The 17,103-nt window shown below is 39.4% G+C and overlaps 1 protein-coding gene across 1 annotated transcript in view; it reads right to left on the bottom strand.

Moving 5' to 3' along the window:
* Positions 1-1,057: 1,057 nt before the first annotated feature.
* galnt14 (UDP-N-acetyl-alpha-D-galactosamine:polypeptide N-acetylgalactosaminyltransferase 14 (GalNAc-T14)) overlaps positions 1,058-17,103 on the bottom strand; it is a 196,223-nt gene continuing 180,177 nt past the window's right edge. Inside the window, exons 14-15 of the mRNA XM_042503819.1 lie at positions 15,113-15,232; positions 1,058-4,125 (exon numbers count right to left, since the gene is read on the bottom strand). Coding sequence (XP_042359753.1) covers positions 3,967-4,125; positions 15,113-15,232 — 279 coding nt within the window. The 3' untranslated portion in view covers positions 1,058-3,966. The remainder of the gene's footprint in view (positions 4,126-15,112; positions 15,233-17,103) is intronic.

Genomic DNA, 17,103 nt, shown 5'->3' with positions numbered 1-17,103 from the left:
TGCATCCCCATAAAAGACACACAAATAAAAGGAGTGCAAGGTCCCAAGGACACACCTTGCACTCCCTTTAGCGATGTCCTCTCTTCTATTGGACACGCAGAAAAGCAGCTTTTGAATGTAATTATTTTTTGTGAGTGGTGATTTCCATCATAAAGATCATTTTAGTTTTATTTACCTCCGCCTCCCCTATAGTTGCTGGGTCCAGCATATAATTCTCAAAGCAGTAGTAATAGAAATAGTGATTGTAGCCTAACTGTGCAATGATATGTCATTTTCTGTTATAATTTATAATGTTTTAGTAGCCTACTAACTAGTAATAGTTGTAGGTCTATTAGTGGTAGGACTACTTTGCAGTGTAGTGTAACAAAATAATAATACTTTGTTCTAAGTATTTTTTGGGAGTATCTGTACTTGTGTTTTTATCTTTCTGTCCTCTTTTACTCCACTATATTTCCCCTAAAAAAAAATTAGTTATTTACTACAAAATAGGTAAGGACAGAGGGATGAATGAAGCATTTAAAAAAAAAAGATATTTTTTGGGCATTTTGCCTTTAATTGATAGGCCAGCAGAGGTGTGGAGGAGGGAGAGAGGGGTGGGGTGACATGCAGCAAAGGTCTGAGGCTGGAATTGATCTTGTAGTTGTAAAAAAGTTGTAAAAAAGACCTTGTTTTTCTTCAAGTGTATTAAAGGGTCCATTGGTGTACATTTCAAAGAAATGAACATAATTCTCAAAATTTGGACTGCAATACTTTTTTATTAACAGAATGTACTTTTACTTTCAATATTTAAGTACATTTGATCATAAAATTAATATCAGATACTTTAAGACTTTTACTCAAGTAATATTCTAGTGAGTGACTTCAACTTCTAGCAAAGTAATTTTTGGGTAAGCTTTCTGTACTCAAGTGTGGCTTTCAGGTACTTCATTCACCACTGTTGATACTGATGGTTGTTTAATATAAGCAGTGATAAAGAGTTATAGCAGCACGAACAGTATCAACAGAGATAAGAAAAAGCTAATGCTTGTGGTAGTGACAAGTACTAAGTACTGTAGTAAATAAAGTAGTAAAGAAGTACTAGTTTTGTAGTATCAGTAATAATGGTGGTTGTAATGGCAGTAGTGCTCCTGTATGTAGAATCTTTTTTACTTAAACAGCGATGTTTGATTAACATGATAAAGGTGGGGTTATATAACACGTTAGGGTCTGTAAAACCTGTATCAGCGTCAGCCTTCAGTACCTGCATGTAAACACCACAGTCATCTCAGTAAAATAGAAATAGCCATTATAAAACCTTTATTTAGGAGTCAAACAGGATATCAAAATGGTTCAGTGGATGATGTCAAACACAGAGAAGTGGTGACTCGTTTGTCTCCAAAATTAGCAATCCATCATTTGAAAGAGTGATTTGCAAAATTTGTAGGTCTGTGGTTAACTCGAGTTGTGTTTTGACTCTGTTGGAATTTGAAAGAAGCCTGTCACATGACTGCAGGGTCACAGGTTTGACCTCCACAGCAGCTGCAGTTTGTCCATCAACAACGGCCCCGTGTCCTGTCAGCGGGCTCAGAAATGAAAACCAAAGGTTTGGTTGCTCCCACTGATCATCCAGATTCTGAAATTTTCAACATTCTTCTTGAAAAACAAACCCTTAATAACTTTTGTAAATCCTCAAAACTAAGGCATTTAAGGGGACTAAATGAAATAGTAAAGCTTCCTCCCCATTTTGATAAATTTGACGTGGCAAAGAAAAATTCCCCCATGCACAGCAGTACTTCACGGGGTGCGTGTGATGTGAAGCAGCTGCATCCTTGAGGCCACAGGAAACGCTGAAATCTGCTGATCGACCCCCAAAACATTAGACAGTATGAGATGTGCTGCAGACATGCTGTTACTGTTACTTACTGTTACTTTTAATCTTACTTTTCATTGTGCCCGTTTGTCTATGTACACCTGTAGCCCTTTTCTGTCTGTGTTTTTCTGCTAATTCTTCGGTTTCAAAGTCAACATCTGTCTTTGCACAGGGAGCTCAGACCCGGCCTGATAGATTGTCCTTAAATCCGGCTTTTATGTATCTTTTTGGGGCTTTCCTTCTCGGTGGTGCCCTTCTTTGTCTCCATGCTCCTCCTTTCTTCTTCTGCGATCAAATCTGCTGACCCGGTCAAGGAAGCTGCAGCATGCAAAAGTTCTACGGTGGAAATTATGGTCATATAAACAACAAATTTCTCATCCACCTCTTTGCATACTTCAGGAAAGTAAAACTTCTCCGGCCACAGACTAGAACTTTAAGAGCATTAGAGACACTCCCAAATAGAAATGAGTGAAAACTCCATCTAAATATACCATTGTTGGATCTTTTGGTCACCCTTTTACTTCTTCTTTTGGTACAAAGCAATCTAAAAGTTTGTCTCACAAAGCAAGATCACTAATTATGTGTCCACACCAAACGCAAAGCTAGCGTTTCACATGGCAATATTGCATACAAACTCAACGCAAATAAAATTATATAGCCAAAATTCGCGCTGGTTGGTGCGAATGACACAAAGACACAAAATTGGCTCTATTTGCGTATTCCTGCAATAGAGCTATCTACCCAATTACCTATCAGCATTAAGATCCAGTTGAGATACTCCTGATGCTACTGAGAATCAGATACGGGGGAAAAACGTCTTGTTGTTGACTGTGGGAAACTGGACTTCCATGACTCAATGTCGGTACTCTCCAGAGACAGAAGAAATAAGGAGAGGGCTAAGAGATTAGTGCGGGAGGCCACAGGACTACATGGTAAGTTCTGAAAATATGTAATTGTTACTTGTGTACGCTTTTTTGTTCAGTAGTTTTCTTTAGCAAAATGCTTTAAGTTGGCCTTTTATTGTGGCAGGTAAATAATAGGAGGAGAGAAGCAGTATTATGCTGCTGTGATGGTATGAAAAATAAAGGGTGTTGTCATCTTGGTTCACACTGGTCCAGAGCACAGGGCCTCCATGTTTACCGTGTTTACATCACTTGACTCCAGCTATTGGTTGTACTTTTACAACCAAGGGAGCCATTAGCTGCCTGCCTCGGTTAGTTAGCGCAACTGTTGGCACTGCTGTTGCAAAACACTCCAAAAAACACTTCAGTGGTTGTATTTGTGCTGAAAATTTGCTTCACGTTCAGTGGGAATACACCATAAGTCATCATAAATTTTGATATATAAATTTAGAAAAGCTTTTTTTTTTTTCAACTTTAGTACTCCTGCTTGGTGGGACAGGTCAGTGTTTAGTCAACTCGGTTGAAAAAAGAAAAAAAAAAAGATGACAGTGTGCTTTAAATTAAGTCATATGGTCACTGTGCTCGCTGGTGAGTTCCCGATGAGGTCCCAGGAAGAATGGATTCTTAATTTGACAGTTTTATCTAGATGCTCCTACTGCAGCAAAGACAGTGACAGGTATTCGACCAAGTAAACTAAAAACTCGAGTTGTGCTTGGTTTTAATTCCCATATTCATAAACATCCTTTGAAACAGACACTTTCATTGCAAAAGATTACAATTCCGATCACATTCTCCAATATTTTTTCTGTCCAACTGGAGTCTTTAAAAGTTTGGGGATTTTAAGGTGCACTTGGTTTCACTCCTCTCAAAACTTCTCAACAGCTGCATACATACATACACACTTCAACCTCCAGATAAGTAAACCAGACATTTCTGATGTGTCTCTTCCTTTAGCAATGTTCTGATCCAGCACAGATCTTCAGTAAACCAGGATTTTAGACCCAACAGATCCGCACTTGATTTATTCTTATTCATGATAAACAGTGAAGAGGCGTCAAAAAGTCTTAAAAAACGTTCCATCCAGCTACAGCACCTTGACATGACGTGCTCATGCATCTTCACTCTGTCAGAGCAGCTCACTGTGCAGGTCTTTGAGGCTGTGAATGGGTGGCGGGGTTCGTGGAGGCTGAAAGGTCACAGGGACGGGGTTAGGGGTCAGGAGAAGGGGACTTCCCATCTCTGTGTGTACGCACTCAGTTCGCAGGGGCTAATGACGAGCATTCGAGAGGAGTCCATCCCGTCTAGAGCCATCTCCGAGTCCAGACAGAACCGAGAGACGAGGTGTTCCAGGTGAGTCCCCGACTTCTGCCACCGCTGGAGGCAAAAACAAAGAATGTGTTTAAAAATGAACAAATAATACTGTCAGCAAATTTAAAAAGGTTCAGAAAAAACCCCAAAGTAATTAAAATTGACTATTTGCAATGAAAATAAAAATCTAATGATCATATATCGTTGTTTGACAACCTGCAATGTTTTCTAAAGGTAAATATCTAGAACTGGTAATATTACTAATTCCATGGTAAATATATATATATATATATATATATATAATATATATATATATACAAGCATCATGGGTGGTCATGGTGTTTTATTTAGGTTTTTTTTCTGTTTTACAAATACTATGAAGTAACATCGTTTGGTAGAGGCCTATTTAAAGAAACACAGGGTCTTAAAACATTTAAAAAAAAATGTTATTATTGATATATATAGACATTTTCAAAAGTTNTTTTTTTTCTGTTTTACAAATACTATGAAGTAACATCGTTTGGTAGAGGCCTATTTAAAGAAACACAGGGTCTTAAAACATTTAAAAAAAAATGTTATTATTGATATATATAGACATTTTCAAAAGTTTTAGTTCACTGCTCAGTTTGGGAAAACATCAAACCACCAACTGACCGTTAGTTTGATTTCTATGCTTGCTATTAATTATATTTTAATAGAAGGAGGCAATATTGCAGCATGCAAAGCAGTAATTAGCTGAAAAAATCAGCTGAGACCAACTCAGAAAAGATCTTCAGTTGTGCTCTGCAGGGCAGGTACAGTACTGTGCGACCAAGGTGCAAAATGCAAAAAAAAAAAAAACAACAACCATAAATCTGCCACAATTTGCAATGAGATTTGATGTCACACTCAGTTAGTCATAATGGTCATTTCAGAGGGCTTTTTTTCTGTGTTTTTGTTTGACTCAGAGACAAACGTTTGACATTCTGTAAAAAACAGGTTTTAGTTTTTTTTGGAAGGCTATATGAACGATATACATTGTTTTATTTAAGTCCTCTTTTCCTCTAAGCTCTGCAATGAAGCGCAAAATTGAAACAACCTTTAGAGCCACAATGGCCAAATTAACTGTAAATACACTAGACTGAAAAAACAACCCGCATTTGGGTAACTGTGGTAGTGTCTAATATATAACACTCAAAGAAAATAGAGTGGGTATATTGCAGCATTAACATTTGCAACCACCACAGCTAAAAAAAAATAAAAAAAAATCAAACCCTCACAGAAATTACAAGAAAAAAGACACTGCAGGGTGCAGAAACACCACAGTAATCAGGGTAATCATGAGGGTTAATTACAGAGAACTTTGTCTAAATTGAATATGATTATAGATGAATAAAAACAGGCTTATTAAGGAAATGCCTTTTGATTTTTCTCAAAACCTCAAAATCAAACTGATAAACGTTAAAGGTTTAATCCATTGCACATTTACCTACCGAACATTTCCAATAACCTACATGTCACTGCAGGTGTATAAAGTCTGCGATTGTTGACAAAAGATGAGATTTGAGACAGTGAAATGTTATTATGTAAGGGAAATTATTTTATAATGGGCTAATGAATTTCCAACAGCAGGTATATATGAATGCCATAGAGAGTTTAATTGTCAACATTCAACTTGGAAATTATGCTGAAAACATTGGAAATATGGACTGCAGAAGCATCAGGTTTGATACCAGCCAAGCACATTTTAAGATAGCTTTTATAATAAATCTTATTAAAAAACCTTTTAAAAAAAAAACAATTTTAGTCTATGACGAGTAGTATTTCATTCATTCATTCATTCATTCATTCATTCATATATGGTTTATTTGCTCATGTTAGTGTATAATTTCCAAAACAATAACAAAAACCCATTACACCTTTTCTTATAACAATTCTACACATTCCCTGAACAAACAGCAGCAGGAAGAAGACAGTCTTGTAATACCTTCCCCTTCCTTACTAATAACAAAAACTGCTGTAAATAGAGGAACAAATAGCCATCCTTTCTATATTTACCAATCAAATCATATTTTTAAAAAGCTGATTTAAGTCCAAATTACAGTTTGTTTGGGTCAAAATTTATATTAATTTATTTTTTCATGACATTCATTGTCATTGACAAACACATCGGAAGCAATATTGAGTTTAATGTCTATAGCCAGTTACTGGGTCACCCGATCAGCTTGTTTTGTATTGTATGTCATACTTCTTGATAAAGTTGGTAACTTTTATGAAAATAACTTTGTGTCATATTTTCTGAAACTGTCACTATATTCTAAAAGAAGTAAACAAGACAAAAACCTCCTCCTCTTCCACCTGCTTCTACTGGCATTTGCTCAAATCAACCCTGGTACACCAACAACAATCAATCAGACCAGGGAAGTCACTAACGCAGCTCTCAATCATGTAAATCATGACTTGTAAACTGCGGTCAAACTGTCAAAATAGGCAGCGCTGATCAAAAATGAATCAAGATTCGGTCACTGCATTGCTTATTTCCCTCCTTAAATGTTTTCAGAAACAGTCATGGATCAACTTTCTCATTTTACAGCTAAACAGTGCACTAAAATAAGTTTCTGAAAACATCTGGGACAAAAAAAGTGCAACACAGTAACAGAATCTTGATTCAAATGTAATCAAGGCTGCCTAGTTTTACAGTTTGACCACAGGTCACGACTGTGACTGACGTGATTGACAGCTGCATTAGAGACTCCTGATTGGTTGTTTTCGTTTACGTGTCATAAGGCACTGGGAAGTACTAAAAGACAAAAGAGAGGGCAGAAGAATGCGATTTTTTTTCACAGATTATCTGTCTCATGTAGTGCTGTGTCACAATCGAGTCAGTTTCAGCAAATATGACAAAAGTTTTTTTAAATTTTTTTATAAACATTACCAACTGCAGCTTTATGAGGTCACATGGGAACTGGTGCTTGAACTAACTGTGATTTCTATCAGTCACCACTAGATGGAGGCCTCATCTGACTTTTTGCTTTGATCCAGAGGTTCTCTGACCAACCACAGTTGAGAGTGTGTGTTTGTGTGTGTGTGTGTGTGTGTGTGTGTGTGAGAGAGAGAGAGAAAGTGTGTGTGTCATTGTGTTTGTGTGTGTGTGCATTATTCATAGCTGGATTCTTTAGCTGGGAAACAAAGCGGCAGATATGATCAGACATGAAAAGAGGCTTTCATCCAGCTGTGGGTGTGAAACCCAGTCATCAGAGACACAGAGAGAGAGAGAACGAGAGAGAGAGCTGAGATTGACAGACAAAGAGAGACAGAGAAAGCGAGGGAAAAAAGAGATGAGAGGAAAAGAGAGAATCTGGGTGTGAGCATGTAATATCTATAAGTGTATCTGTGTGTGTGTGTGTGTAATCTGAGCGTGCACATGGATTTATGTGTGTTTATACCCGTGCATAAGTGTGTGTATTGGCAAAGATCTGCCATGTGTTTGTTTGCTGGGCCTGTGAAGCGTTTTGCTGTCATGTATCTTGATCTTGTAAGACCTTGTAACAACATGCACACACACACACATACACACATAAGCTGGCTTTGTTCTGTAGAGTCGCATTGTGGATCCATTGCGGCGTTGTCAAGATGACACGCTCATCACAGTGTAGCGATGGGCCGAGGAGCTTTTTAATTGAAAAGAAAAAAAGACGAAGGGGATAATTAAAAGTAAATCAATTAGTATTCACCTCATTACTGAGTGCTGCAGCAATGCTGACGTCGGCCTGCGAGAATAACACTTTGCATCTGTCCCTCTCTACACATCACCATCCCTCTCTTATATACTGTACATACATAAAGCTTCTCAGTCTGTTTGTTCCTTTTCAGGGTGACAGGGGAGGAGACTGGATCCCAGAATGCACTGCGATCGGGTCATCGTAGGGTGAACACAGATAGACCTGAAATCCCCTCCTTTGAGGCTTTTGCGGGTATTAAAATTTCATGACTACTTGGCTTCCCTACTTCAGGGGAATTCCACGAGTTAGGGATTTGATGCATTGTTGTTTTGCATAAAATAATTTGATTACACTCCATTTAGTGCAGAAAAAAACAGTGAAAGTTACACAATCAGTCAGTTGTAAAATACACAGGGATGCACAATATATATCGAGGCTGATAATGTAAAATTGATATTATTATTAGGGATGTCCTGATCAGATGGGAAGGATCAGTATCGGACCAGAGCAGTTCATGTTGTATTTATCAGGATTGGTTATTTTGAGCACGAGCCCTGCTCAATCCTTTGTTAACGTCCGTTGTCACTCAGGTGTCTTAAACAGAGCACAATTTGCAGCAGATATTCAATTTTTTTGTAATGTTGCTACTCCAATAAGTAGGAACTGATTATTTTTTCATTTTCAAATTAAGCTGCTACACCATTTTATGTAGAATTGAAATATTTGTTTTTTATTTTTAGTAAACTAGTTTTACTATAATGCTGTAATAAGCAGAACTGTGACCAATTTTTCTTTGTTGTGACTGGGAGTGTTGAAGTTCAGCTACAACATGACTTTGAAGTGGAACTGTGCTTATAAGACTCGCTTTTAGTGTTCTCTACTTTTATTGCAATGCTACATTAAATGGATTTGAGGGCAATTTCTGAAGACACATTTCACTTTGTTAACTTTGTTATTTTGCTGAAAAAACAAATGTTGCACTAAATGGAGCTGTTGTGAGAGCCATATCAAAAATAATTAGTTTGTTTACTTTGTTTTCATATACAGTGGATTGATCTGAATCACTTCAAAGTACTTGAACAGTGCGCTGGGCAGCTGTACAGTTCAGGTAAATAAAAGTATCAGATCAGGACTTAGCATTGGCAGATACCCCATGTCAAATAATTCGGATAGAGGTAGGGGGCAAAAAAAACTTGATCGGGACATCCCTAATTATTATGTATTATTCTGATGATGAAATCATAGCTGATAAATACTGTTGATAATACAAAGCCAGACCGCATTCATTGACAAAACAAGGGCAGCATCTTTACACTTTTAAAGGTTATTTGGGAAACGCCTAAAAATACGGAAATATGAAGAAGAACAAGTGCAGCACGCTGACTTGAGAGCCAAATACGTTGTTGTCAGTGTGGACAGCTTTAACAGTTTCAGAGGAAGACAACAATGCTGATCCCCAACTGCCCAACTCCCCACCAGATCAGAAAACTTCCTGCTGCTATTAAACAGGTTAGGTACAGTGCTGAAGGGCCGTCTCCAGAGTGTTACTAGCAAACACAGCAGCAGCGGCTTATGTCCAACATCAAGCCTTTTAACAGCCCCAGAAAACTCACACCAAAAAGGCCAGACTCTGTCGTTAAACTGATGAATAACTGTTAGGTAACGCTAGCCGTGTGATGCTACAGTTAGCCCTGTCACTGTGTGTGTGTGCAGTTGATCTATCGCCCACTGTCCCTGGTGCAGCATTTATACATCTACAGCAGGAACATCGGTCTTCTAGTGTCTGTGTGGAGTAGCAGGGGACTTTTCTCTCTGTTTCAATACTGGTGTAAAACACATTGACATGTCTCTTTAACGGATTACGTTGAAGCGTTTAATTTAAATTCTTGGGCAAAATGCTCTATAAAAACCAAAGTATGTTTGGGAAGTATTTATATATATATATATATATATATATATATATATACATATATGTATCTATATATATTACTAGTAGACATAAATGTATATATATATATATATATATATATATATATATATATATATATTACAGAAAACATAAATGTACATTTGAAGAGTCAGAGTCAGTTTTTGTTTTTGTTGTGTTAACAGTGGGGATGTAATTTAAATTAGGTTAGGTCAGGGCTATGGAATACTAAATCATCCAAATTTTCTCATTAAATCTTAACCTTCTTATCCTCATATGTGCTCAAGCTAAAGGCTATAAATACTTTTTTAAAATTAAGAAATGGGAAATAATTGGTCACCATATCTGTATCGGACACGAGAAGCAGGTAATCATCAGTTTCGGCTGAAAAAAACGTTTTTTTCCCCAAAATTACATCCTGATGAATTATTGTCATTATATTATGTTATTATATATTGTTACTATAAAATACCCTGATCCTCAATAACTGGAATACACTTCTCACAGGCCTTGAACTCTGTGGCAAACCTCATGAGGACATGATAGAGAGGCCAGCATGTCTGAATGTTTGCTACCAAGATGCTCTGTGATACTATGGCTGTTGACATTCTTGTACATCTGTCTCTGGCTCCCGCTTTTGCGATCGTATCTGCATGTAACGAAGGTTGAGACGCACCACAAGGAATGATTGGACAGGGTTCAGCCAGTCTGACGTGTCTTTTGGCTTTGTCATGCCAGGAATTTAAGGCACCATGACAGCCTTACATAGTGACCATCTCAAAAGACGTGACTGTCATGCATGTCATCCTGGGCTCAGAAAATTGTGTTTGCTCGGCTTGGTGGTAATTTAACACAAAACTGGTGAGTTAGAGGGTCTATAGCACTGCATCATTTTGTTGGAGAAATTCTTCCTGTACTGTAGGTATCCCCAAGAGGTGGAGACAGGCGCCAACAGCCACAACAACGTGATAGAGATAGCTGTTCCTGATCCAGCTGAAGCTCTGTAATTACAGACTGCAGGCACTGAGACAAAGGTAACAGAGCAAAAAACAAGATACTCAGGACTTGAAGCCCTCACTTTATTTGACAGAAAACGTTATGACAGTAACTGTGTGGAACAGGAAGTTACGCCCATGCTACTTTTAAATTTGAATAACTGGCTGGAATCTCTATTTATGCAACACATCCTCATACAATTGTTTATATATCATAAGAATTAGTGCTATGATAGTTTTCAAATAATTGTAATAAACTGTAATTTCCCTTTGATTTACCAAAACTTGGCTAAATCCTGCACAACACCATTTAACCAGGCGCCTCCTTTTCTATATTATCATCTAGTGGAGCAGAGGACACTGGCAAGAAGAGAGGAGAAGTCTGACTTTAATAACGAATGGCAATTAATAACGAATGGTGTGTCGGAGGGAATGTGAGGTGATCCCGGTTCAGCTAACCGCCTTAACATTTCACTGTGCGGAGGCAACTGCGGTGCAGTGTTGCAGAGTTCAGGAATAGTGACCCTTCTGATTGTTTTGTCGAGGTCTGAAAACATGGACATTTAAATCAGTCTACAGCCAGAAACCACTGATTACCAGAACCATCCAGAAACATAGACAATTACAAAGCATCAACCAAAGATGTAAAAACACCAGCTCATTCTCATTCCAAAGTCATCAAATACCGCCGCTGTGACAGTGTTTTCGGCATATGATCAAACACCAAAAGCCACCTTTCGCGTCTGCATGATCTACCACTGGACAACATTAGCTAAGAAAGGGGCTAGACAGAACCGGTCACAGCATAATTAGATGCCACCAGAAGACAACTGCTGTAGCAGCCTGATACGCAGACAGGCGTTGTCACTTGAGAACATGGTCGAATGGAAGCTGTTGTGTCTGCATTATACACCACAATCGGCATCAAGAAACACTGCCAGTAACCCTGTTACATAAGGAGCGCGAAGGATGTGTCCAACAAACCCGGGACTTTCATGCGGGAGTCATGTGTTCGCCTCCCATATGAATGTGATGTTTATTTTCTACACCTTGCCATGTGCCTCCTTTCCCTAATCCTACCCATCCATGGCAGCATGTGCGTTTGTTGATGTCCCAGAGTTGGACACCATGTGCAGCGTCATCCCACCATTTGCGTGTTTTGACATCGCAGTAGTGGCATCCTGGAACGTAAGAGCCCTTACCAGTCAGGTTAGGTTTAACAAAAGATTCATAGATGGGTGTTGTCGGAAGTTACATTGTTACTTAAAATAGCTCAGGGTTGACTTTGGTTTCACATGACACACAAACTGCAGTCATACTGAAAGTTTTCACCATGACTTTACTTCTTTCTATTTATACCCCCCCCCTCTCTCTCTTTCTCTCTCTTTCTGTTGTGGCTTGTGTAGTTCTACTGTCTCCACCACTGTCAGTTTTTTTGTCTTTCTCCATGTCTCTTGTCCCATCAGCCTCCCCATCTCTCTCTATCCTTAATTTAACCTCACTCTGAATATTCCCCTGTCTTTCTCTCTCTCTCAGCAGTGTGTGTCAGTGTCTCTACCAGTAAGCTCTGGGCTGTGTTTCTCCAGTGGATCTTCACTCTAATTAGCTATCATCGCTCTACTTCCTGCTTTCTGACACACGCACGCACACACACACACACACACACACACACACACACACACACACACACACACACACACACACACACACACACACACCACTGGGACATTTGACAGCACTCTGTGCAAGTGTGCATGTTTGTGTGTGTGTTGGTACAAAGGTTTACTCATTTCAGTTACATGACAGCGATGTGCTTCAGTGGCTTAGCTCAAGTACAAACACAACACACACACACAAAACATACACAGGCTCTGGTATGCGAGAGGGTGTGCTATGTTTTACCAGCCTTGTATCCGATATATGTAACAGGCCCAAATTCCTCCAGCTATATATGATCTGCCTGAGTTGTACATACAGTATGTATGTGTGTTTGTGTTGTGAACACCTCTCTTATTTAATGGTCACCTCAGCTCTTTTCTTCACTTCCTTCCTTTGTTTTCTCCCCCTCTAGCTTTTTCTTTGTTTTAGGGCTGTCAGCGTTAACACGTCAATCGCGATGCGATTAAGGTTGGAACGTTTTTTTTATTTATTTATTCATTTTTTAAAAATTGCGTTCATCACTGACCAACATTCCTGTCTTCAAAAGACTTTTCCAGGCTGGGTTTTAAAGCGACAGTGATGATACTGGTTTCATATTAAACTAAAAGAAAATGTTATAATAGCTTGTCAGGAAGGGGGCTAAATAAAACTCCAAAGTTAGGCTAAATTTTGGTGATGGAACAGCATGGCTATTTCACTGGGATCACTTGACCTCTGACCTGATATCTGAATGAAATTGGGTTCTGTGGATACCCATGAGTCTCTTTTTTACAGATGTGCCCACTTTATGCCAGTTCCATGCAGGTTTTTTGCTGTCATTGGATTCTTAATCAAGACAACCTGTTAATAATTGCTTTACCTCATCAATGTGGACTTCATAAATACTTTGTAATGCAAAATAATGAAATTAAAAAAATGCCATTTATTGTAGTTAACTACTGAAATTGTGTGATTAATTGCAATTTAAAAAATGTAACATTTGACAGCCCCAGTTTTTTCTCCCTTCCTTTCCCTCTGTCTTTTAGTATTTCTTCCTCTCTTGCTGTCCAGCCTCCCTACATTTTTCTTTTTTGTTGCCTACCTTTGATCCTTCCTTCCTTCCTGTCATTATGCTTCCTTCCTTCCTGCCTACCTGCCTTCTCTCCTCCCTTTGCTTTCTTCTTTTTCTCCTCCTGCCCTTTCTGTCTGTCAGACACCTGCTCAGAAAGAACGAAATATACCACTGTTCTAATTTTCAGCTCTGACATCAGTGGACACATTTTTATTTTTATTCGCTCCCTCGACTGGCATGTCTACCGCACTTCGACTTCTTGTCTTGTGTGCTGATAGCACATCTTCTTTTGTGGTGCTGCTGCTGTCACAGGGGAACCAATTCTCGCGGTATAAAAATATCCAGACCTGTTGAGGCCACAGACTCACTATTGTGAAGCCAGAGCAGGAAGAACTGGTTAGAAAAACATACAAAAGACTCCTGAATTCAGAGTCCTGGGTCAAAATTCACTGTGTTTGATGTATTATGCTTCTGACTTTGCTTTGAGGTTCTGTTGACGCGCTGCTGTGTGTTCACTGTTCTCTATGTGTGTAAACTGATGTCTTATATGACGCACTGCTGACCAGTTTGTTGGACTGGACTCCTCCAGTTTTGCTTTTCAAATATTGCCACTTCCTTTCTTTTCTCCTCTTCCTTTATCCTTCTCTATAGTTCCAGATTTCTATCTCTTTCTCAGCTCCTGTGTTCACCACGTCATTCTTCCCGTCCTCCTTTTAGTTGCCTTGTCTTTTTGTTTGCAACCTTTCTCCTTCTCCTTTCTGCTCGCCTTTCTTTTCTCTCTTTACTTCCTTATCTTTGTTCATGTTTCTTCCTTCCTCTTCCTTCAATTTTCTCTTTTCATGTCTTTCTTTCGGCCCACATTCTTACCCGTCACCAATGCATCATAGATCAGAAAATTCATAAAAACTGCAGTGACAAACACAGTGACACACACACACCTGATGATATCCAGTAGATTTGTTTCACATTGCAAGACTACAGATTCTCTCACACACACACACACACACACACGCACACACGCACACACACACACGCACACACGCACACATGCACAACCACACACACAACCTTCAGCACATTTTTCCATGCAGACTGAACAGTTGGTGAGGTGTAATGAGCTAATCTTCAGCTACCTCGCTCTCTCCCTTGACTCCCCTAGCTCCCTCCTTCTCCGTCCTCTCTCCCGTCTCTTTTTCTCCCCTACTTTCTCTCAACCCTCCCTCCCTTTCTCTTCTTCTCCTCCTTTGTCTGTCTTGCTTCACCTTTCCACCTGCACTTCTCCTCCTCCTCCTCTCTCCCTCTCCTCGCTCTCTCTCTCAGGTGATTTATTGGTTGTCAGGTTGTTCTCTGCTGCAAGGGCTTCTGGGACGCCGTCAAGGTGCCCAGTGGTCAGGCAATGACAAGTGTGTGTGTGTGTGTGTGTGTGTGTGTGTGTCTGTGTGTTCAGAGTATTTCAAGAAGCCTGTCCAAAAAAGTGTCAAGCATCTGCCCCTGCAGCATGAATGTGTGTGTGTAACGATCATCTTTGGACAAATTTAGCTTTAGATTAATTAACATTTAGATTAATTTATCAGCCTTATGATATATGGTAGTGGCTTGCCTGCAGCTACACACCACATTAAATGTACTTTTATTTGTGTGTGTCTGTGTGTGTGTGTGTGTGTGTGTGTGTGTGTGTGTGTGTGTGTGTGTGTGTGTGTGTGTGTGGGGCTACACAGACCTGCTTGCCATCAGCCATGTTGCAGGGCATCAGCAGGACCTGGGAGGCAGGGAAGGTGGTGGACAGAGACAGACAGTGCTGCTGCTGTCGGATCTGTTGCCCATGAGTGTACACCCACTCCTGGAGACAGACAGAGACAGAGAGAGTTATGATTTTTTTTTTTATCATTTTAGTGTTTCAAGTGTTGTTTATCAGCCAGGTTTCTCAAAATTGACATTTACAACTGCTCTGCTGGCTTTGTTTCTGATAAGCAGTCATGAGGATAAAGTCTGAGAGAGGGGAGCAAAGTGACATTTAGTTAAAAGGCAATTTAACTCTATTGGTACTTGTGCATTTCCATTGTGTGTTCCTACATTTAGACTACAGGTTTGCTGCTATAACAGCCTCCACACTGGTTTCAGTCTCTCCACCAGATGTTGAATTTGCTGCAGGTACTTTCTCCCCTTCAGACACAAGACCATTAGTGGGGGGTCAAAAACGGATGTGTGTGTCTGGCTCACAGTTGGAGTTTAAGGTCATACCAAAAGGTATTAGATCGGGTTGAGGCCAGAGCTCTGTGCAGGTCTTTCACATTTCTTTATGGTTTGGACTTTGTGGAGTGGGCACTGTCATATTGAAACAAAATAGAAAAAGTCCTTCCCAAACTGTTGTCACAAAGTTTGAAGGACACTATTACTAAAATGTCAATGTATGCTGAAGCACTGAGATTTTTAAGGGGCCTAACAGCGAAAAAACAACCCCAAATGAAAGGTAAACAAAAGTATGTACTTCTGTTATCATAGTGTATGATTAATACAGATTAAGCTACACTGGCTCCTTAAACTTGAGTACAATTTTGATTGAGGTACTTTAACTTGTAATTGAGTTTTTTTTATAATGTGGTGCTGTAATTTTTTAATCAACTGAATGGACTGATTACTTTTTTTTTACACTGGATAGCAAGGCTCTATATTGTACTTCAAACTAAACCACTTTATTCGCCAACATTTTTTTGAGTTTTCCAATAAAAGCCCAAGATCAACGGCAAATCCCTATTGGCTCAGTGCTCACAAATCGGTGCTCGAGTGCCATGTGTGGACTGTTCAAAGCTGCGAGCCGAGAGGTTCTCCGATGCATTGCAGACGCTCCCCAAATATCTAGCGCACTGAATATTTGGACCTGTCTCGAACCTTGTTGGTGAACGACAGCCAATGAGAGTGCAAGACACAGGTTGTGGAAAGCAATGTTTTCTACGGCGTGTGTGTGAGAGAAAGGGAAAGGGAAAGAGAGTGACAGACAGAGGAGGAGAAGGTGGAAGGTGGACTATTGTGAGCAATGTTTCTGTAAGTTTTTAGCCTGATAATTTCTTTATTTTCTACTGAGTACCCCCAGACCCTGGGGTGCAGTATGTGCTGCGCATCACATTACACACTCATTGGGGATTCGTCATGGTGATTGGATCTTGTAGTGTGTGGCCCCTTTTCTCTAGTCAGTCATGTAGTTTGACAACCACAAAGACTTCAAGAATCAAGATTGCAGGACATCTAGTTGTTTAGTGTGAACAATACAGTGATCTGACGACTTTGATAGTTGCGTAGTGTGAACTTAGAGACCCACTAGAGACATACTTGGGACTAACAAAGGACAGACAGCATAGAGTATACTAATAAAGAGGTTAAGAGAGTGGAAAGAGCAATATTTAGAAGAGTAATGGGGAAAACAGATTTTAATTGCTGGGCTGTTGAAAATATAGTTTGCTATAATATATTAGTATATAATGCCTGTGATAGTGAAAAAATAAAACACAATATTCAAACACACACAGACAGAATTTGTGGTAGCAGTTGTATACTGATGTGTATTCATAACCACTCTGACAGTCTGACATCTCGCTCTTTCTCTCTCTCACACGTACACACAGACACTTTTGCACATTGTTACAGGCAACAAATACTAAAGAGGTCAAGGTTTAAAGTTACAGTGGCCTGATGTATTAATAATCATGTAGGAGA

The sequence above is a fragment of the Plectropomus leopardus genome, chromosome 16 (assembly GCF_008729295.1).
Source record: "Plectropomus leopardus isolate mb chromosome 16, YSFRI_Pleo_2.0, whole genome shotgun sequence".
Lineage (NCBI taxonomy): Eukaryota > Metazoa > Chordata > Actinopteri > Perciformes > Serranidae > Plectropomus > Plectropomus leopardus.
The sequence above is the reverse complement of the archived record's forward strand: the minus strand, read 5'-3'. Positions and strand labels throughout refer to the sequence as shown.